Raw genomic sequence first — 20967 nt, forward strand, 5'->3', positions numbered from 1 at the left:
TGGTAGCACCTCACTATGATGTTGTAAGATATGTGTATGCTTTTTCTTTCTTTTCCTTTCCTGTGACTGAGCTTGTGTGTCTTTGTTTTTGTTGTTTTTGTTCTTGTGTGTCTTTATTGCATATAAAAAATGAAAAATAAAATATAATATATTTTATTTTTCATTTTTTATATGAAAAATAAAATATAATATATTTTATTTTTCATTTTTTATATGCATAAAAAAAGTGGCATCACTGTATGCTTTCTTGGACATATTACTTGGCTCAATAAGTGACAAATTGTGTTTTCGGAGAGGATAGGGGATATATCAGCTATTTTACAGTTGTGACTTTTAAAATGACTTTATCAGAAGGGCCCATTGAGAATGGTCTGCCCCCTCTGGACTGAGAGTGTCGCTCCGTCCGCCCCCTGTCTGGGAAAGAAAGTGAAATGAGAGAAAAAGAAAGCAAGACAGTGGAGCACTTCTCTTATCTGACAAGTCACACTATAACTACTGAAGGCTGGCTGTCTGGATGCAGACGAAGGAACAGCGGACCTCAGCAGATGCAACATCCAGGTTGTTGTCCAGCAGATTTCAAAACGTACATTTATCTTATTATTTATCATACAAGAAAATGTATGTGGTCACTTCTTACAACACTATTTTTATAGGCTTACGTGTATTTTTAACCTACCGGTATTTTAGTCCTGCTGTATATATGCCTGCTTCAGTCGTTTATCATTCTACTTTTAATGAATGCCTACATTCATTATTACTGTTATTGTTACTAACAGTAGTATTAACAGTAGTGAATATTGTGTGGTAGTCTAGTCACGCCCTGGTCATCGGGCCCTGAAGCTATAATAATTAGCAGATGACAACCGCATCATGTGAGGTAGGGGTTTATATTATTAATAACTGCTGAGATTAATACCGTATACAGATCGGCTATCAAGTGTTCCCTGCAGTAAATTCTGACCAATGCTGTCTATGGGGTGTTGTGGTAGCCTGTATAGGAACTGGGATTATAATGTAACTTGCAGTGACCTCTCTGACATCTTCTGCCAAACTCCCCCCAAAACCAGAATCTCTGTCACTTCTGAATGTGTAACTTCTTAATTATTTTTAACAGGATTGTGGCACTCTCGGCACCCGTCGACTTGGCATTCCATTATTTCAACGACAATAGAGCTTTTTCGTGACGTCATTTGCCCCAGAACTCAGTTCCCCATTCATTTTCTCCATAGACATTTAGAAAAATCCTTATATAACGAGTTTTGATTTTAGGCTCTTTGCTCATAACAACTTCAGTGTATCGCCTCAGTTCGACCTCTTATGCCCATGTGCCTATGTGCTGTTTTCTGATAGGCTTAAGGCAACTAGCTGTGTTGTAACAGAACCTGGTTTAATGTAGACTAGTATCTTACAAGGTTTTGAAAGATGTGTGTTTGTTTTATCCAATACAATATAGTATAAGACAAATATAAGAACAGCCATCTTGGTCCAAGTGAAAACTACTCGTAATCCAAAGCAGTAAAGGTCAGAGCTCCAGTGGAACCAAGTATAGTGTGAACAGAAAGAGGACTGAGGCCCCATCAGAGCTGAAATGGACCAGAAAGAGAACTGAGTCCACTTTCAAATGAAATGACAATGTGAACACAAAAAGAACTGAGTCCCTTTTTTGTTGGTCCCCTTAAAGAGGTCTGAGTTCGGTTCTTTTAAAGGGGTCCAAGTGTGAAAACATCCGAAGAAACCCTCCACCGTTCCCTGACCTATAGTGTCCCCAACAGCAGGTCTCACTCTGAATGGAAGAATGGAAGATTCGTATGAATTCGCCTTGACAGTGACGGCATGGATCGTCATCTCCGTCGGCCTTCCTTTGACCTTGCTGGCCATCTGTGCTCTGCTTTTCCTGGTACTGTCTTATCTGATCTACCTGTCTTTCTGTTATCTGTCTATATGCATAGAGACACTGCAGAGCTCGTCATCATTCAGAAACCACGCCCAAAACGGGGGAAAACAACCCCCCCCCCAATCCTGGCGTTCTCCTATGCATGGTTGCGTGTTGCACACAAAGATCATAAATTATTTACGGAAGTTGAACACTCCAACTTACTTCCTTGACAGCTAGATCCAAATTTTTCTTCTCGCCAATTCTCAATGGCTTCCTTGTTTTGCTCGGGAGTACAAAAACATTTGAATTGGTGATTTCTTTTACATTTGTTGTCTGCGCAGCGCACCACACAACAGCTTTTAGCTATGTTTAATTCAAGGAAAATGACGCTGGTGTATGGGAGTGAATGGAGCGCTTTCCCCCGTGATGGGTGTGGCCTATTTCATGCAGTGTCTCTATAGAAAGGTGATGATCAGTACTTTTAAAACACCACATACTGTAGCTACAGGCAGTTTAGTGTCTAATCCACCTCGGCTGTGACAGGGACTACAGCGCAGCATTTTATACAATCATCTTTATTCTGTCGAGTTCTGCTTATTGTTTCATTCAAGGTTTAGGCTACACATTTCATTTTTCGTGTCTTATTTCGATCATTATTTCATCCACACATCTATGCATTCATTCATTGATTTGTGCATTCTCACATCCCTCCAATTGTTGAATCACTCATTGATTAATTCATTCATTCAAATAAATTTATTTGGACTTTCTCAGATCATGTATTTCTACCTCCTGTGCCTGTAGGTGCGAAGAGGCCAGGTTGCTCCGATCTACGTCATCAACCTCCTCGTCTCTGATGTCATCCAGATCTGCTGCCTGGCCTTCCGGGAGGCGGGTTACACCGGCCGCTATCTTTATCTTGTCTACAATATTGGGGTGGCGGCCAGTCTTTCCTTCATGGTGTGTGTAGCCATGGAAAGGTAGCTAACCATCTATGTGTGCTCTATCTATCTATCTATCTATCTATCTATCTATCTGTCTGTCTGTCTGTCTGTCTGTCTGTCTGTCTGTCTGTCTGCCTGCCTGCCTGCCTGCCTGCCTGCCTGTCTGTCTGTCTGTCTGTCTGTCTGCCTGCCTGCCTGCCTGTCTGTCTGTCTGTCTGCCTGCCTGCCTGCCTGCCTGTCTATCTATCTATATATCTATCTGGTTTAAAACACCTGCCCACTGGCCTACAATGGTGCAAAGTAGGCTACATTGTTTCTGGGACCTTTTGGGTTGAGGAATTCATAATTGATGTAATTTTGATTATTTTACAGATTTTTGACCTTCAAATGCAAGAAGACCACCGATTTTCAGCTCCAAAAAATGTCAGATTTTCAAAGTCGTCGTAGAGTCTTCATATAGGCTCTAATGATGATACAATGCCAGTCGCGACTATGCTAAGCTGAGGACGAGGAACTACACTGTGACACGTGACAGTTGTACTCGACTGTGAGAACACAGACATGTTTGTGCTAGTATGCCATCCCTATCAATATCCAAGAGTGCGGTCTAGCAATTTGAGAGCATGATTTATGGATTTCACCTTCAGATTTTGAAAGGCTTTCCCTCAAACTCCGCCCTCGCACTCAAATAGCCCCTGCTCACGCTTAGATTTGATCTGCTTGTGCTCAAACTCGGTGCTTGCACTCAAATGTCTTTTGTTGCTTGGACAGATTTCCTGCCCTCAGTCAAACTGCTTCTGTGTGCTTGTGAAATTTCTTGTCTGTGCTCGGATTCTTTGTGCAAAATTTTGACAGGGTTTTTTGCACACACAAATCCAAGCACAGAGAAGAAATCCAAGAACAAAATTTGATGTTTTTTGTTGTTGTTGTTGTTGAGGAGTAATACAGTACAATAACATTTTCTTTCTTTCTTTCTTTCTTTCTTTCTTTCAATTACAGGTATTTGGTCATCAGCTCCCCACTATGGTACCACTCCAGGCGCACCATCAAGTTCTCTCTGGTGGTCTCCTTCATGTTCTGGGCCTTCTCTATCACCCTCAACATTGTTGAATATTTTGTGGTGGGCAGCTGGGTGGGTTCATTGATCCTCCTCGCCACCTCTCTCCTCCTCCCCTTCCCCATACTCATCTTCTGCCTGGCTGGGACCCTCAAAGCTCTGTCTGCTGCCATCACGGTGCCCCCTGAGGAGAAACGGCGAATTGTGGGAGTCTTGGTTCTGGTGCTGCTTAACTACACACTGCTGTTCCTGCCCACCATCTTTTGGTTCCTGGCGGCTGCAACAGGATCGTATGGGCTCATTTTCGATGATAACCTGCGTCTCATCTTCATCCAGTTCAGTCCTCTTATGGATGTGATTCTGTATTTTTTCATGAGGAAAGGAGCCATAGACAAGCTGCTGGCCCGCCTATGTCGGTGCAGGAACAGCGAAGAGCAGACAGAGCTCAACACCGTGAATGATACCACAATCAGCACCGTGTAGGAAAAGGAGAGGAAGAGAGAGGGGGGAAGAACTAGAGGAGGGGAAAGGAGGTGAAGAGAAGAGATGGGAGGAGCCTTCCAGCACTGAGGAGTTGTTGTCGGGGGTTGAACTAGACCAGAGAGAGAGTGAGAGAGAGTCATGTGAGTGAGTGAGTGACCAGAGAGAGAGGGGGGGGGGGGGGGGGGGGTCGTGAGCAATAATTTGTCTGTTAGGTACATTTGCAAGCCATTGAGTTTATTATCAAGGTCATCCATGCTCGCTTAAATGCTCTTCTCATAAATTCTGTTCTCTTCTCCCTATATGTATTCCATATGATATAGCTTTGCACAAAATAGGGAGAAACCATATAGTGCCGATTTTTATATTTTGTATTTGTGTAACATTACATAACCAAAAGGAAAACAACCATAATAAAATCACCAAAATTATGGAATAAATAGTTGTTTTCATTTGTGCCTGGCCAGTGGAAATATACAAGGGGCCAGTGGGGGGAAGGGATGTTGACCACTGTTGTACCAACATCCCTCTTTTTTACTTCTTCTTTTTCTCTCCCTCTATCACACATGGAATCTCACAGTGTCCACAAACTGGACTGTTAAGTGTAGAGGAACTGGCTTCTTAAGTCTATTTGAGTTCTTTGTTTTATTTAAGTGTTCGTCAGAGTGATGGCCTGTGGGAAGAAACTATTAGCCTATATATCATAATATATTTTATTATGTTATACTATTGTAGCAACCCCATATTATACTATGTTATATTGACCTTTATTGGCCTTGACAAGGCCAATAATAAAGCTGATTCTATTGTATGGCTTGAAGTCCCCTTGCAAGTCACAAAATCAAGACAAACATCGCCCCCATGCGGCTAAGACTAATACAGCACATAGAACAACAACAAAAGCAGCACAGCACACAGCACGGATGAGGGAACTAGTACTACCCATAGACAAATAAAACCGCGACCAAATCGGAATTACTGATTGAACGTATTTAATTGGATACTATATAACGTTTTGTAACGGTGTAGCTCGACGCAGTGTTTTAAATTCACAGACCAGCAGAAGGTAAACGAACAAGAGCTGTCACTCTGTCAAGGATGTATTGTAGCCTACGGAAACGAAACGGCCTTCCATCAGTGCCGCCGTTTAGGAGCGAAATATACCATCTGGTTTGATGAAGATCCGATCGGATATTTTTGTCTCAACTGTCCACTTTGACTTTGGTCATCTGTGTTTTTCTGCCTGCCGCAGCCTCCTCTCTCCTCTCCTCGGCTCTAATAGTCTGGTGTACACAAAATGGACGGTAAGCTCACATTTGACTGTCTTTCAACGACCTGTAGCTTGGTTTGGCGTCTTCGTCGTGGTAACAGTTAAATGAGAAGACTGTAATTCAGTTGTATTTTGCGTGTGCAGTAGGCGTGTGTGCGTGTGTGTGTGTGTGTGAGAAAGAGAAAGAGAGAGAGAGAGAGAGAGGGAGGGAGAGAGAGAGGGAGCAGCGCGTCAAGCTAGCTCACAGTGATCTTACCTTCAAAATAAAAGCATATTGTTTGTCCCAAGCACTGACCCAATGCTTTTTGTAGATATTCCACTGCATGTGTGATCTCTGAGCTGTAGCCGAAAAAGCAGACAAGAACAACAACATTATGTTATTGATGACACTACTGACCCTGTCTATCAAAACTCAGCGAAGCACAAAATGAGCGACTCTGGGGATGCAGACTGTGTACCCGGGTCCTCTGGAATCAGCGGCGGTGGCGGGCTGAGTTCCCCACCGGGCAGAGGGCTCCCTGGCCGGGCCAGGGGCCTGTCCTCTCCCCCTCCCCCTGGAAGACTGACCTCCCTCAGATCCAGGGACCTGACGCTGGGAGCCTTCAAAAAATCAAAGGTAATTGATATTTGGTGGCAGTAGCCTATTCAATAGTGATGATCGAAATTCAATATATCCCAATAGAGAAATGTGACAATATGTATTGTGGCCTCCCCACTTTTTGCTTCCTGACAGAAAACCTTTGAACCAAACGTCAAAGCTGTGAGGAAAAGCAAGGATGAGTGAGTGACTGTCGATAAGACAATTGCCATGTTTCATGTGTGTTTTAATAGGATACACAATTGAAATATATATATACAGTATATACTTTTTTTAAGCCTTTATCAGCCAATACCGAAGACATGCTTCCCTGTTTTAAACATTGCACCTGCTATTGTTTCTTTTATTGATTGTCATGTTGGGTTCTTGTCCAGGTTGAGGGAGGAGATTCACACGGCACCGAAGGAGAGAAGACAGTGGGAGGAGAAGAAGAGAGAGAGCAGAGGGAGGAGGAGAGAGAGGCCTCAGACCATCCAGTCTCACTCCATCTTCGAGCAGGGTCCCGCCGACTCCATACGCAAAACAGGTTTACACATCACTGTTCTGTTCTTTCCTTTTCGGTCTTCACGCAGGCTTGCCACGGGTCTGTACTTGAAAGTGGTTTGGGGCAGGGGGGGGGGGGGCCTTGAAAGTGCTTGGATTCATAAAGAGGTCCTTAAAAGTGCTTGGAGCCTACATTTATTTAGCCTACAGAATCTCTGAGTTTGAGCCTTGTGTGCTCCTTCATCTCAAAATTCACCTATGATACGATTATAATGGGAGAGTTGCGTGTGCGTCTGTCCGTCCGTGCAAGGCACACCTTGACACAGGGGGCGCAACAGCAATATTTTACATAGACCAATCTCTGCAGGTCATGCTGCTATGACATCACTGATGACATCACACTTGCTTGAGTAACCACTGTCACTACAGTGATAACAGCTCACAGCTATGACATCAACTTACATAGACCAATCACAGCTCATGCTGCTATGACATCACTGATGACACCAGAAATCACTGATGATGTCATACAGTTCTACATCACTGTCACTACATCACAATTGCTTGAGTGACATCACTGATGATGTCATCAGTGACATCACTGATTATTATTACTAGTGGGAAATGGACCCCTCCCCACCCTGGGAGTTATACCCCGTTCAAGACAACTCGGACCGCCGGAAAAAATGGGTTCCGACCTGTAAAAAGTGAATTGAACGGTCGTCCAGGCCAGAATTACAGCTCGGAAATTCGGGTATCATTCAGAGCTCCGGTTTCTCCGAGTTGACGTCACAGCCACATCAAAATGGCTACTTGCATCGTTAATGATAATCACAGAATTATTATAAAGACGTTTGTTGACGTTTTAACACACAAGTTGAGTTCTTAATTATGTAATGTTAACATTTCATATGTGTTTGTATCATCTGTGTTTCGCTCTGTGTGAAATTCAGCATTCAGCATGTTCGGTTAGCATTGTTCACTAGTAGGTAGCTACCATGCTAACGCGGGTTGCTATAGCAACAGTTTGGGCTTTCCCCCCGAGCGGGAGGTGCAGCGTGAACGCAAATCTGTCCAGGGCGGAGGTTCCGTGTTGAAACCTCCGGTGGGCCGAGTTGTCATGAATGCGGTATTAGACCCACCCAGTCTGCCCACCCACTTCCCCCCTCCGCTGGGAGTTGGACCTCTTCCAACTTAGGGCAATTACCTAATTCAAAAATCTGGTTCTGTCAGGTCACCCGCACGGGTGCTTTTTACACGCCCTGAAAGTTTCAGCCCGATCGCACGTAACATGGCATAGCCGTGACCGGACCAAATTCTGCTCACTCACTCACAGACGGAGACTTTTCATTTTTAATAGTACTAGCAATCGAGCGCCGAGGCTTGCACGCTGCGCGGGCTCGCAGCCTCACCCGCCCACAGCTCATCGCATACGCAACTCGCCCGCTACGTGGCTTCGCCTGCTCTATGACATCACTGATGACATAATCACAGATGACATCACTGATGACATCATCACTGCTTAAAAGTCCTTGAAATGTATCATTACAAAAGAGTGGCAACCCTGCTTTCAGTGAGATGGTAACATGTAGATTAATCTTTTCATCGTGGTGACGGATTGTTTTAAGGTGTCATTTCAGTTTAGTTTGTCTTCTCCTCTCTCCCATCCAACCATCAGTCAGTCAATGAATATAAGTCCCTGTCCTCTCCTCCCTGGCAGCCTGGCGCGGTGCTACAGATGTGTGTGACTCCACAGCCTCTCCTGTATGTAAATCTGTGAAGGAGAGGAGACAATCGGAGGAGGATGAGGACGAGATACTCCGTAAGCTGCAGCGAGACGATGTGAGCACTTACTGCTGTCTGCTATACCATGACATCACATTTACACACACTTTGTGCGGCGCCTCACACCTACCGTAGTTAGTTTAGAGCAGTTAAAGCAGCTTTCTATGATCTCATGCTATATCTATTTTACTTGGATATTACTTATTGCCAGTCATTATTACATAATTAATGGCCTGTAATTTAAAGGGTTACATCATTTATTTCTCTAAAATATAATTAATGATGTCACAACGACTGTCATGATGTCATAGTCACAGATCACATGATGTCATTAACGAGCCAGTGATGTCAGATCTCCTCTGTGTCCTGTGTTCTAGACACCCGGGGGGCGAGCGCCAGCTAATAACGAGTCGGCATAATGCATCATAATAAAAAACAACAGCCTACTTTTTTTTCAATATTACGTAGCCTTGATTAGACAGTTTACAGAGGCAGATTACATGACAAAGGTCCTTGGATGCACTTTGTAACTGTTTTGAAAAGTGCTTTCGAAATGATTATTATACACAACAACATATAATAACAACAACAATACTACTACTACTGTGAATACAAAATAATCAGCTCATTAAGAGTTTAATAATTGGTGCACAAAAGGCCAGCAAGTTCTCCTGTTGGAATTATTTTAGTTAATAGACTTAATCAGGCAGATTATTGCCATGTTTAGATTGTTTTGAAGTCATTTTTCAGATGTTAAGTGTGCGTGCATCAAAAAGTACATGTTACATGCATTCATTCTGTTTAGGAGTTCTAGCACCTTCTGGATGAGGTGTTGCATGTAAAGTTCTAGCACCTTCTGGATGAATGTCGCTTATATGGATGTTTGCATGCTCATTGGTTGTTGAAGTCACATGGTCTGTTAGTGGCATGTTAAAAGAAGCCGTCCCTTCCTCTGAAGATAGATAACATCCCGAGTCAAGACCTTTGTTGATCTCGCTCCTTCTGCCCGTACCGCACATTATATAACAATCTGAACATTTGGACAAAAAAAGAGTGGTGCATAATCGTGATGCGTGTGTGAAGACAAAATAAATCTTCTTGTTGGGACATCATCTTATCTCGTGTGCTCTAACTGGACCTTCTGTGGAGCGGAGGTTGCCACCGGATAGTAACCAGCATTAACTAGCCCAATTCTGTACAATTGGTATTTTCTCTTCCCAAATACAGTTTATAGATGACCCAGGTCTGAGGAACGATGCCAAACTGAGACCCATTCAGCTCCCTCTGTGTCATTCCAGCAGCTTCATAAGGACAGAAGCATTGACAACCACCTCAACATGTAAGTTATGGTTACATCATTATGGTTATCAGGGGTGTTTCTTGGCAGTGGGCGTGGCCACCCCGGGAATCTGATTGCTCGCCCAGTTGCCACCTCAAAGTCCTGAGGGTGTCGGCGTGCGTCCGTGTCTTATTTTGAAAGCTAGAGTGAAGGTACTGGTATCAGTGGCGTGTCCAGGCCATTTTGACTGCGGTGGACCAGGTGGGGTACAGACTCAAGCAAGGGTGGCCCTGAGTGCGGCATTTAAGAAGGATGTAGATAGGCTTTCCCTAGAAGACCTAAGCCATCCATTGGCACCAACCATGCTATGCTAGCTTGTTGGGCACGGGGCTAAATACATTTTGGCGAGGGGAAACTGGCATAGCCATTTTCAAAGGGGTCCCTTGCCCTATTTTCTTAAAAGCAATACTTGTTTGTTTTTTCAATGGGCCATAGTATGTTTAATACCTTAAGGCTTAGATGGTAAATCATCTCTTAGTCCTCTGTGACAGTATTCTCCTGTGTGTACCCTCTAACACAGGGGTGGGCAACTATTTTTCATGGGGGGCCACATGAGAAATCCAGATTGTTGCCGGGGGCCGAACAAATATTGTCATGCCGTAACCCAGGGATGGGCAACTTTGATGATAGAGAGGGCCACAAAAAAAGTCCTCGCTACCAGATTTTGCTGAGGGCTGAACGGCGCCAGCGCGAAAAAATTGGGCATTTGAAGCCAGGTTTAGAGGAATAACTCATTTTAAATTAACAGTTGTGATGTCATTATTCAGTCTTAACCACCAATATTTGATCCTTTTCTCACTCACTCCTATGTCACCACACTCTCCCTGCAGGGCTTGAAATTAACTTTTTTCACCACCTGCCAATATGGCTGCTAGATTTTAAAGTTACCAGCCAATTAGAATTTCCACTATCCGAAATGTTTTTCTTGAAATAAACCAGAATATGAGTGGGTTAATTTAAGCATAAGTATCAGTAAGTGGCCGGGATTCTCAAAGCCTGTGTTGAGGGTCACACGAACATGCACTCTTGAAGCTAAATAAATCCAAAACCAACAAGTTAATTATTTAAATTTCTACCTCAATGTAGAACAGCCATTTCTTACACATGAGATTACTTTTGGCCTTTTAGTCATAAAGATTATTGAAAGATATTCCATATTCCAGACTGAAATGCTATAACAGAAGAATATTGGCCAGAATGACATGAACATTTGGACACTTATTCAGTGGGTATCTTGCATGTTGCGTTCAGGTGCACTGTAAAAAAAAAATATCTTTTTTTGCAATTCCATCGCGGGCCACACAGGGGGCCGTATGTTGCCCATGTGTGCTTTATAGTAACGTTCAGTCATAACTCATTTATAATTAAGCCCATAGTTAATTAACTAATCATGTACAAAACACACACACAGTCACATATTTTATATACTGTATATGTTGTAAGCCTAATCTTTGCCATCACAGCTGCTTTTTACATGTATGGGATAATACAGGCTAATATACAAGGTGTCCCAAGCTCTGAGTCATTATAAACTCAATTAGCTACAGAAGCTAATGTTCACATTCAGTCCTTGTATATTTCTCTCATGTGTTCATCATTCCTTTCCTCCTCTGTGTGTGTGTGATTGAGAAATGAGATGCAGGTGGTGTTCATCCTAATTGGCCTGGTCAGGTGTCAGATTGCTGCTGGCTGATTGGCTGGTGGAGAGCATTTAAGCCAGCTGATGCCATCCTGTCGCCCCTTGCTCTCCTCATTCCCAACGATGATGGCTGCTGTGCTGACTGCTGTGTTCTGTCAGGTAGGAACTTTGTGTAGACCTACTTTAGTAGTTCTGCAGAACTTTATTAAGATGTGTCTTTATCTTGGTAGACCTGTGCAGTCTAAACTGTAAATAGTTACCTTCCAGATCTACACTTTTGTACACTGTAAATAACACTTACCCAAGTAGCAGAAAGTAGGGGGAGAAGCCCTTTAGTTTTTTGTAACATTTTCTCATGTTTATTTTGTAGGAGCTTATAGGTAAGAGCTGTGTCTCTTATTTAATCCATCATTTTCTTTTCTTAGGTAAATTTAAGGTTGGGGATTAGTTTGATTGGTTAGTTGTGTTGGGGCCATGCTGTGCTCTGAAACTAAACCTGCTACTTGTGAACTTGTGATGGTGGTTTGGCTGATCATCCTTGGGAGTGGGAAGAGTGGGGGCACTCTTGTGTTGTGGTCCGGTTCCCCGAGGCCGGTTCCTAACATAATTGGGTGCTCATCTGCTTTTCTCATTCGTCAGCACGTTGTGTGTGTGTGTGTGTGTGTGTGTGTGTGTGTGTATAAATATATTTTATGTTTGTCTGGTGGGCAGTCTTTGTGCAGGTGGTAAATGGTGTTAGTCAAGGTGCCTTTGCATGGAGCTGAGGAAGCTCATGGTGGTAAAGCTGGTGGAGATGTTTGTTGGAGGAGGAGCCGGTCAGAGGGGACCAGTAAGACTGAGGATGGGCGTGACAAGGCAGGGCCGTCAGTAGCACCGTTTCTCCTCTTTCTGTGTAGACTGTTACCCTACAAGAGTCTCCGTACATAGACTTGCCTGTCACTCTGACTCCCAAGCCGTCTAAATCAGCGATACAGACGTATTTACAAGTGTCACAGAAACATTTCAAAGCCACATATTGAGAAGGGTTCATAGCTTCTCGACGTTGGGGTTAGAAAGCTCGTCGCTGCTCATAAATGCCTCTTTTCATCTGAAGTCTGTGCTGGTGATATTTTTTACCAAGCTTTCGGCCAGAGTGGCGCTGTTGAGCGCTCTGACGGCTGGGAGCTCTAACCTGGAAAAAATATCACCAGCACAGACTTCAGATGAAAAGAGGCATTTATGAGCAGCGTCGAGCTTTCTAACCCCGACGTCGAGAAGCGATGAACCCTTCTTCTCAATATGTGGCTTTGAAATGTTTCTGTGACACTTGTAAATACGTCTATCACTGATTTAGACGGCTTGGGAGTCAGAGTCACAGGCAAGTCTATGTACGGAGACGGGACTCTTGTAGGGTAGCATAGTCTACACAGAAAGAGGAGAAACGGTGCTACTGACGGCCCTGCCTTGTCACGCCCCTCCTCAGTCTTACTGGTCCCCTCTGACCGGCTCCTCCAACAAACCTCTCTCTCCACCAGCTTTACCACCATGAGCTTCCTCAGCTCCATGCACACCATTTACCACCTGCACAAAGACTGCCCACCAGACAAACATATAATATATATATATATATATACACTCAGACGACGTGCTGACGAACGAGAAAAGCGGATGAGCCCCCAATTATGTTAGGAACTGGCCTCGGGGAACGGGACCACAACACAAGTGCCCCCACTCCTCCCACTCCCAAGGATGATCAGCCATTTAAAACCACCATCACAAGTTCACAAGTCGCAGGTTTAGTTTCAGAGCACAGCATGGCCCCAACAACAAACTAATCCCCAACCTTAAACTTACCTAAGAAAAGGATGGATTAACTAAGACAGCTCTCACCTATAAGCGCCTACAAAATAAACATGAGAATGTTACATAAAACTAATGGGCTTCTCCCTCCTACTTTACTTGGGTAAGGTGTTAGTGTACAAAAGTGTAGAGCTGAAAGTAGCTATTAACAGTTTAGACTGCACAGGTCCACCTAGATAACACATCTTCAAGTTCTGAAGCACTAAGTAGGCCTCCACAGTTCCTACCTGTCAGAACACAGCAAAGAGTCAACAGAGAGCCATCATAGTAGGGAATTAGGAGTACAATGAGTGGACTCTTAATTCAATCACACACTGAGGAAAGGAATGCTGTGAACACATGACACAAAAAGGTCTAATTCTGTAGCTAATTGCGTTTTGAATGATAGCCTCAAACATTTTATTTCATTCACTTCCTGTTTCTGTACTGTTGAATGGGTTTGGGGATGCCATCCCTTGCTGTCATTGCGAACGATGATGGCTGCTCTGCTGACTCTTTGTTCTGTCAGGTAGGAACTGTGTGTAGGCCTACGTTAGTAGTTCTTTAAGATCTGTCCTTGTCTATGTAGACTTGTGCAGTCTAAAATGTAAATAGCTACCTTCCAGATCTATACATGTTTACACCAAATAACTCTTACCAAAGTAGCAGAAAGTAGGAGGGAGAAGCCCTTTAGTTTTGTAACATTTTCTCATGTTTATTTTGTAGGAGCTTATAGGTGAGAGCTGTGTCTATATATTTTTTTTAATCCATCCTTTTCTTAGGTAAGTTTAAGGTTGGCGATTAGTTTGATTTGTTGATGTTGGGGCCATGCTGTGCTCTGAAACTAAACCTGCTACTTGTGTACTTGTGATGGTGGTTTGGCTGATCATCTTTGGGAGTGGGAAGAGTGGGGGCACTTTTGTGTTGCCGTCCCCTTCCCCGAGGCCGGTTCCTAACATAATTATGGGGTCGCCCGCTTTTCTCGTTAGTCAGCACGTCATCTGAATATATATATATATATATTTTATATGTTTGTCTGGTGGGCAGTCTTTGTGCAGGTGGTAAATGGTGTTAGTCAAGGTGCCTTTGCATGGAGCTGAGGAAGCTCATGGTGGTAAAGCTGGTGGAGATGTTTGTTGGAGGAGGAGCCGGTCAGAGGGGACCAGTAAGACTGAGGAGGGGCGTGACAAGGCAGGGCCGTCAGTAGCACCGTTTCTCCTTTCTGTGTAGACTATGCTACCCTACAAGAGTCCCGTCTCCGTACATAGACTTGCCTGTGACTCTGACTCCCAAGCCGTCTAATAAATCAGTGATACAGACGTATGTACAAGTGTCACAGAAACATTTCAAAGCCACATATTGAGAAGAGTTCATAGCTTCTCGACGTTGGGGTTAGAAAGCTCGACGCTGCTCATAAATGCCTCTTTTCATCTGAAGTCTGTGCTGGTGATATTTTTTCCGGGTTAGAGCTCTCAGCCGTCACAGCGCCACTCTGGCCAAAGGCTCGGTAAAAAATATCACCAGCGCAGACTTCAGATGAAAAGAGGCATTTATGAGCAGCGTCGAGCTTTCTAACCCCGATGTCGAGAAGCTATGAACTCTTCTTCTCAATATGTGGCTTTGAAATGTTTCTGTGACACTTGTAAATACGTCTGTATCGCTGATTTAGACTGCTTGGGAGTCAGAGTGACAGGCAAGTCTGTGTACGGAGACTCTTGTAGGGTAGCAGTCTACACAGAAAGAGGAGAAACGGTGCTACTGACGGCCCTGCCTTGTCACGCCCCTCAGTCTTACTGGTCCCCTCTGACTTGCTCCTCCAACAAACATCTCCACCAGCTTTACCACCATGAGCTTCCTCAGCTCCATGCACAGGCACCTTGACTAACACCATTTACCACCTGCACAAAGACTGCCCACCAGACAAACATAAAATATATATATACACACACACTCACAGACGACATGCTGACGAATGAGAAAAGCAGACGAGCACCCAATTATGTTAGGAACCGGCCTCGGGGAACTGGACCGCAACACAAAAGTGCCCCCACTCTTCCCACTCCCAAGGATGATCAGCCAAACCACCATCACAAGTTCACAAGTAGCAGGTTTAGTTTCAGAGCACAGCATGGCCCCAACACAACTAACCAATCAAACTAATCCCCAACCTTAAATTTACCTAAGAAAAGAAAATGATGGATTAAATAAGAGACACAGCTCTTACCTATAAGCTCCTACAAAATAAACATGAGAAAATGTTACAAAAAACTAAAGGGCTTCTCCCCCTACTTTCTGCTACTTGGGTAAGTGTTATTTACAGTGTACAAAAGTGTAGATCTGGAAGGTAACTATTTACAGTTTAGACTGCACAGGTCTACCAAGATAAAGACACATCTTAATAAAGTTCTGCAGAACTACTAAAGTAGGTCTACACACAGTTCCTACCTGACAGAACACAGCAGTCAGCACAGCAGCCATCATCGTTGGGAATGAGGAGAGCAAGGGGCGACAGGATGGCATCAGCTGGCTTAAATGCTCTCCATCAGCCAGCAGCAATCTGACACCTGACCAGGCCAATTAGGATGAACACCACCTGCATCTCATTTCTCAATCACACACACACACAGAGGAGGAAAGGAATGATGAACACATGAGAGAAATATACAAGGACTGAATGTGAACATTAGCTTCTGTAGCTAATTGAGTTTATAATGACTCAGAGCTTGGGACACCTTGTATATTAGCCTGTATTATCCCATACATGTAAAAAGCAGCTGTGATGGCAAAAATTACGCAACATGCAAGATACCCACTGAATAAGTGTCCAAATGTTCATGTCATTCTGGCCAATATTCTTCTGTTATAGCATTTCAGTCTGGAATATGGAATATCTTTCAATAATCTTTATGACTAAAAGGCCAAAAGTAATCTCATGTGTAAGAAATGGCTGTTCTACATTGAGGTAGAAATTTAAATAATTAACTTGTTGGTTTTGGATTTATTTAGCTTCAAGAGTGCATGTTCGTGTGACCCTCAACACAGGCTTTGAGAATCCCGGCCACTTACTGATACTTATGCTTAAATTAACCCACTCATATTCTGGTTTATTTCAAGAAAAACATTTCGGATAGTGGAAATTCTAATTGGCTGGTAACTTTAAAATCTAGCAGCCATATTGGCAGGTGGTGAAAAAAGTTAATTTCAAGCCCTGCAGGAAGAGTGTGGTGACATAGGAGTGAGTGAGAAAAGGATCAAATATTGGTGGTTAAGAGTGAAAAATGACATCACAACTGTTAATTTAAAATGAGTTATTCCTCTAAACCTGGTTTCAAATGCCCCAATTTTTTCGCGCTGGCGCCGTTCAGCCCTCAGCAAAATCTGGTAGCGAGGACTTTTTTTGTGGCCCTCTCTATCATCAAAGTTGCCCATCCCTGGGTTACGGCATGACAATATTTGTTCGGCCCCCGGCAACAATCTGGATTTCTCATGTGGCCCCCCATGAAAAATAGTTGCCCACCCCTGCCTTATACCATGATATTTTGGTCAATACTGTACCTTACTTTGAAAATTCATACTGTTCCAAAGCTTGCTCTGTATTATCTTCTGTCTGTATGTCTTTACAGTATCTTTACAGTATTACAGTATCTTTACAGTATTGGCGGCAGGGTGGCTCAGTGGTTAGTACTGTTGCCTCACAGCAAGTCCCGGGTTCGAACCCCGGTCCGTCCCAAGTCCTTTCTGTGTGGAGTTTGCATGTTCTCCCCGTGTTCCTGTGGGTTTTCTCCGGGTGCTCCGGTTTCCTCCCACCACCTAAAGACATGCATGTTAGGGTTAATACTCCTGTCAGTGCCCCTGACCAAGGCAATCGTAAAAGAACTGGAGTTGGTCCCCGGGCGCTGCACTGTGGCTGCCCACTGCTCCTAGTCCTAGGAAGGTTCCTAGTAGAGGATGGGTCAAATGCAGAGGATGAATTTCCCCATGGGGATAAATAAAGGTTAACTTAACTTAACTTAACTTTAACTATCTGTATTTTCTTGTCTGTTTTACTCCATTCTGTTTGTGCCAGGTGAAAATGTGTTTGTTGTTGTCCTGCCAGGTAAAGAGGACCCTCCGCTCTTCAGGACGCCGTGCTGCGTACCTCCAGGCAGAGGGGTCCAGAGCGCGGCGGAGCAGCCCGGGCCAGAGCACCCGTCGCTGCTCCAACTCTTCCAGGATCTGAGGCTGTCGGGCGGGGAGGAGCTGTTCTTCATCCAGCTGCCTGACTGTATGCCTGGCAGAGCGTCGGCCAAGGCCCCCTCTGGTGTCGGACCTGCGACAGAGAAACCCGGCAAGAAAGATGGCAAGGCAGAGGACAAGAGGGCGGCACATGTAAAAGCACAAGTGAGTGAGTTAAAAGGACCACGATGGAAATAAGCCTTTGGACTTTATTGTGTTTTTATCCTTTTGGTGATTTTTGTATCTGGGGCTTCTCTGAGGCCACTTGTATTTTAATTACCAATAAAGAAAAGAAAGAAAAAGTGAATACAAGGAACAATCACCTGTGTTAGTGACACATCTGGTGTTGCTTTTCTGCTTTAGAGGCCACTACTTTAACCAGAACATAATGCAGGGTTCCAACACCACCTTAAACATCAAATTCAAGGGGGCACGGTGGCGCAGTGGTAGCGCTGTCGCCTCACAGCTAGAAGGTCCTGGGTTCGATTCCCACCTGGGACGCTGTGAGCGCTGAAGGAGTGCGTGCCCGTCCGCATGTCCTCGTTCAGGGTGCCTGTTCAGAGGGAGGGGAACTCGTTGGAATAGCGTGATCCTCCCAACGTGCTATGTCCCTACCGGTGAAGCTTCCCCTGTCAGGTGAAAAGAAGCGGCTGGCTAACTGCCCGCGTCTCGGAGGAAGCATGGAGCCAGTTTCGGCTCTCCTCAGATCGGCAGAGGGTGGAGCAGCAACCAGGATAAATAAATTAAAAATTAGCACTAATGGGGGATAAAAAAACATTTTCCGGGCATAGCTGAAGGTTTGCTTAACGTTTCCTTTCTTGCTGCTGTTTAATCTGCGTCATTTGACTTCTATTGGTCATGTGACTGTGGCACTTTCTCCAGGTAGAATGTAGCCTTTCATTCATTGCATGTTTATTGGTGTAGGGACAGATATACATACAGTACACACAGAACATTTAACAAGAAACACTCATGTCATATGTCACATTTATAGCCTGAGCTAATTTGCAATGCCTATTCATTAACATCAAGTAAAACAAAATATCAGAAGAACTTGCATTTCTATTCTTGCCCAAAATATATCAATTCAAGCACTTTCATTGACATGTCGTCTATGTCTATTTTCAAAAACGTCAAGGCCTTGTTTTTTTCTCTCGCTCTCAAATACCCAAACTTTCAAGTATTTCAAGGACCTGTGGGAACCTCATATTGGTCAAACCTTATTTTGAAGCGGTTGTGTTGAAGGCTCTCCCTCCATCTCTCTCCCCCCTCCCTCCTTCCCTCCATCTCTCTCCCCCCTCCCTCCTTCCCTCCCTCCCTCCCCCCCCCCCCCTCCCTCTCTCTCTCTCCCTCCCTCCCTCCCTCCAGGAGTGTGTGGTTAAGGAGGACTGTCCTGTGCTGTCAGATTTCCCAGAGGGTTTTCTGGGGAAACTGCAGATCAGGAGGTCGGGCAAGGTGGAGCTGAAGCTGGGTGACATCGTCCTGGACGTTTCTGAAGGAGCCGCGTTCTCATTCCTACAGGTGTGTATGTGTGTCATATACAGTGTTGGGAGTAACTAGTTACTAAGTAACTAGTTACTGTAACTTAACTACTTCTTGCAGTAACTAGTAATCTAACTAATTACTTTTCAAATTGAGTAACTCAGTTACAGTTACTAAAATAGCAACTGGGCTAGTTACTAGTTACTTTAGGACATGAAAATAACGGACAACTTCAGAGGATTATCTGGTTTCTGATCCTCAGACCTAGTCCGGGAAGAGAGCTGCAGCTGCAGCCAGAGCCCCAGAGGCTAATGACCTTGATAGGCTATAAGCCTCCCCAATAAGTGAATGTTCAATGCCACACTGTGGCACAGCAACACTAACATAATGTGTGCATTAATAACAATCGAAGCAGACTTTTAAAAGTAATGCAAAAGTTACTTTCCCTAGGCAGAAGTGAAACGAACATCAAATCTGTTATTCTTCTATTCTCTCTTCGGTTCTCAGTGGGCCTTCCAGAATACTCACTGCTGTTACCAACTGTGCTACTCTGGACTACTGGAGTACCAACTCTTTACCGTTACTGTGGTACACTGATCATATTAAGTAGGCTATGTATGTGAATGTGAATGCTTAGTCTACTGTCATACCGTGCATCTTGTCTCCACTATATTATGATTATAATTAAAATGTCATCTCCTTCCCCTCACAGCAACTGGTTTCTGTGCGTCTGTCCGACGGGCGAAGCGGAGACATGATGGTGTTGGGGAACGTCCACCACAAACTGGTCTTGTCTCCTGACTTCCAGGCTTTGCTCCGAGAAGCTCCGACAAAGCCGCTGCAAGGACACCGATAATCTGGCTGCTGCCTGCTACATGCTAACCCGACTCGAGCATAAGCTAGACTTTTCCTACAGGAAGGACATTTCTACTTTGACCTGAGCACAGACAAGAGACAGAGACAAGCCCCAGAAGCTGTATGACACATGTATATACAGTACATACATGTATGTATGTATGCATATATGACTGACTTCTCATTGAGAGGATACTATACATGCATACATACATACAACATACTGCACACTCCATCACAGCACCGAGTAGGGGGGATTCCGAGATTGGTTTAAAATATTTTTCTGTCACCAGTTGGTCTGTCCTCTTGACCAGTCCACAACTCTCCAACACACCAGCTACATGTACTGTATCAGGACAGATGACCCATACTGGGACGACCCATGTGGATGTTAAAGGCTCTTATCCAAGGATGAAAAGCACAGGAACAACCAAAGTGCTAATAGTTTGTATTTTAGGTGAATGCTTGGTTATTATCAGTATAACCGACCATTCATATTTGCCCAAAACGGTGGTCCCTTATTGATTCCATGTAATACATCCGTTTTAATAATGCAGGGCAGGTGTATGAACAGAAAGAGATGGTTAATTAGAATCTTTTATAACTTGAGACAATTGAAACGTGGATAAAAGTGGTAGCCACGTAATATTAAGATTATGTTCTTAATCTTATCTTGTACTATTTTCTTACCATGTTGTTAATGTTGGGGTAAAGACACATTTTGGCACAGACTGATAACTCAATGTAACAAATTTGGACTGCTACACAGCAACTGCCAATGCACTGATAATGTATACAATGGCATTTGGAACTTCTATATTGTTTCTTTAGGGGTAAAGTAGTATTTTCAGTGTACTGTAGCTGTCAGGGTTTTGTTCTTTGCGTGAACCTGATTCGTCCGGCTACAACTTAGTTTTTCAATCAGTCATACAAATGTAAAGTAAAAATGTACAACTGTTTTTATCTGGTTAGACTAGTGAAACAAACACTGGTGGTCTTTTTTTCCATGATGTTACCACTACTTGGCCCCATTGATCATAGTCGGTTTATGTTTGGTCTTTTGTGTTCCTTATAAACTTTGTTGATTTGTCTTTTGTATACAATAGTTTTTTTTTACTAATTTTAA

The 20967-nt window shown here is 43.8% G+C and overlaps 2 protein-coding genes across 4 annotated transcripts; both read left to right on the forward strand.

The window, feature by feature from the left end:
- Positions 1–479: 479 nt before the first annotated feature.
- LOC310775131 (G-protein coupled receptor 4-like) lies at positions 480–4541 on the forward strand. 3 transcript variants are annotated; one of them, XM_083635225.1, is made up of 4 exons: positions 480–583; positions 1773–1897; positions 2681–2856; positions 3820–4541. In XM_083635225.1, exons 2-4 carry the CDS (start codon positions 1796–1798, stop codon positions 4358–4360), a joined length of 819 nt encoding a protein of 272 aa, XP_083491351.1. In that variant the 5' UTR covers positions 480–583; positions 1773–1795; the 3' UTR covers positions 4361–4541. The 3 variants fall into 3 exon arrangements, with proteins under 3 accessions (XP_083491351.1, XP_083491350.1, XP_083491352.1); XM_083635224.1 differs by having other exon boundaries at positions 505–558; XM_083635226.1 differs by having other exon boundaries at positions 554–583; positions 1776–1897.
- A 747-nt stretch (positions 4542–5288) lies between these two features.
- Positions 5289–20903, forward strand: LOC310776040 (DNA-directed RNA polymerase III subunit RPC4). Its single transcript, XM_083636191.1, has 9 exons — positions 5289–5661; positions 6044–6243; positions 6361–6407; positions 6600–6751; positions 8429–8550; positions 9721–9832; positions 17386–17669; positions 18873–19025; positions 19699–20903. Exons 1-9 carry the CDS (start codon positions 5655–5657, stop codon positions 19840–19842), a joined length of 1221 nt encoding a protein of 406 aa, XP_083492317.1. The 5' UTR covers positions 5289–5654; the 3' UTR covers positions 19843–20903.
- The last annotated feature ends 64 nt before the right edge of the window (positions 20904–20967 follow it).

This window comes from Poromitra crassiceps, assembly GCF_964638095.1.
Source record: "Poromitra crassiceps genome assembly, chromosome: 4".
In the NCBI taxonomy this organism is placed as follows: Eukaryota; Metazoa; Chordata; class Actinopteri; order Beryciformes; family Melamphaidae; genus Poromitra; species Poromitra crassiceps.

Excerpts from the sequence above, each read along its gene's own strand:
- LOC310776040 (XM_083636191.1), top strand. Across the intron at positions 6,244-6,360 it reads GAGCCTTCAAAAAATCAAAG|AAAACCTTTGAACCAAACGT; the intron begins GTAATTGATATT and ends GCTTCCTGACAG. Across the intron at positions 6,752-8,428 it reads CGACTCCATACGCAAAACAG|CCTGGCGCGGTGCTACAGAT; the intron begins GTTTACACATCA and ends CCTCCCTGGCAG.
- LOC310775131 (XM_083635224.1), top strand. Across the intron at positions 1,898-2,680 it reads TCTGTGCTCTGCTTTTCCTG|GTGCGAAGAGGCCAGGTTGC; the intron begins GTACTGTCTTAT and ends CTGTGCCTGTAG. Across the intron at positions 2,857-3,819 it reads GTGTGTGTAGCCATGGAAAG|GTATTTGGTCATCAGCTCCC; the intron begins GTAGCTAACCAT and ends TTTCAATTACAG.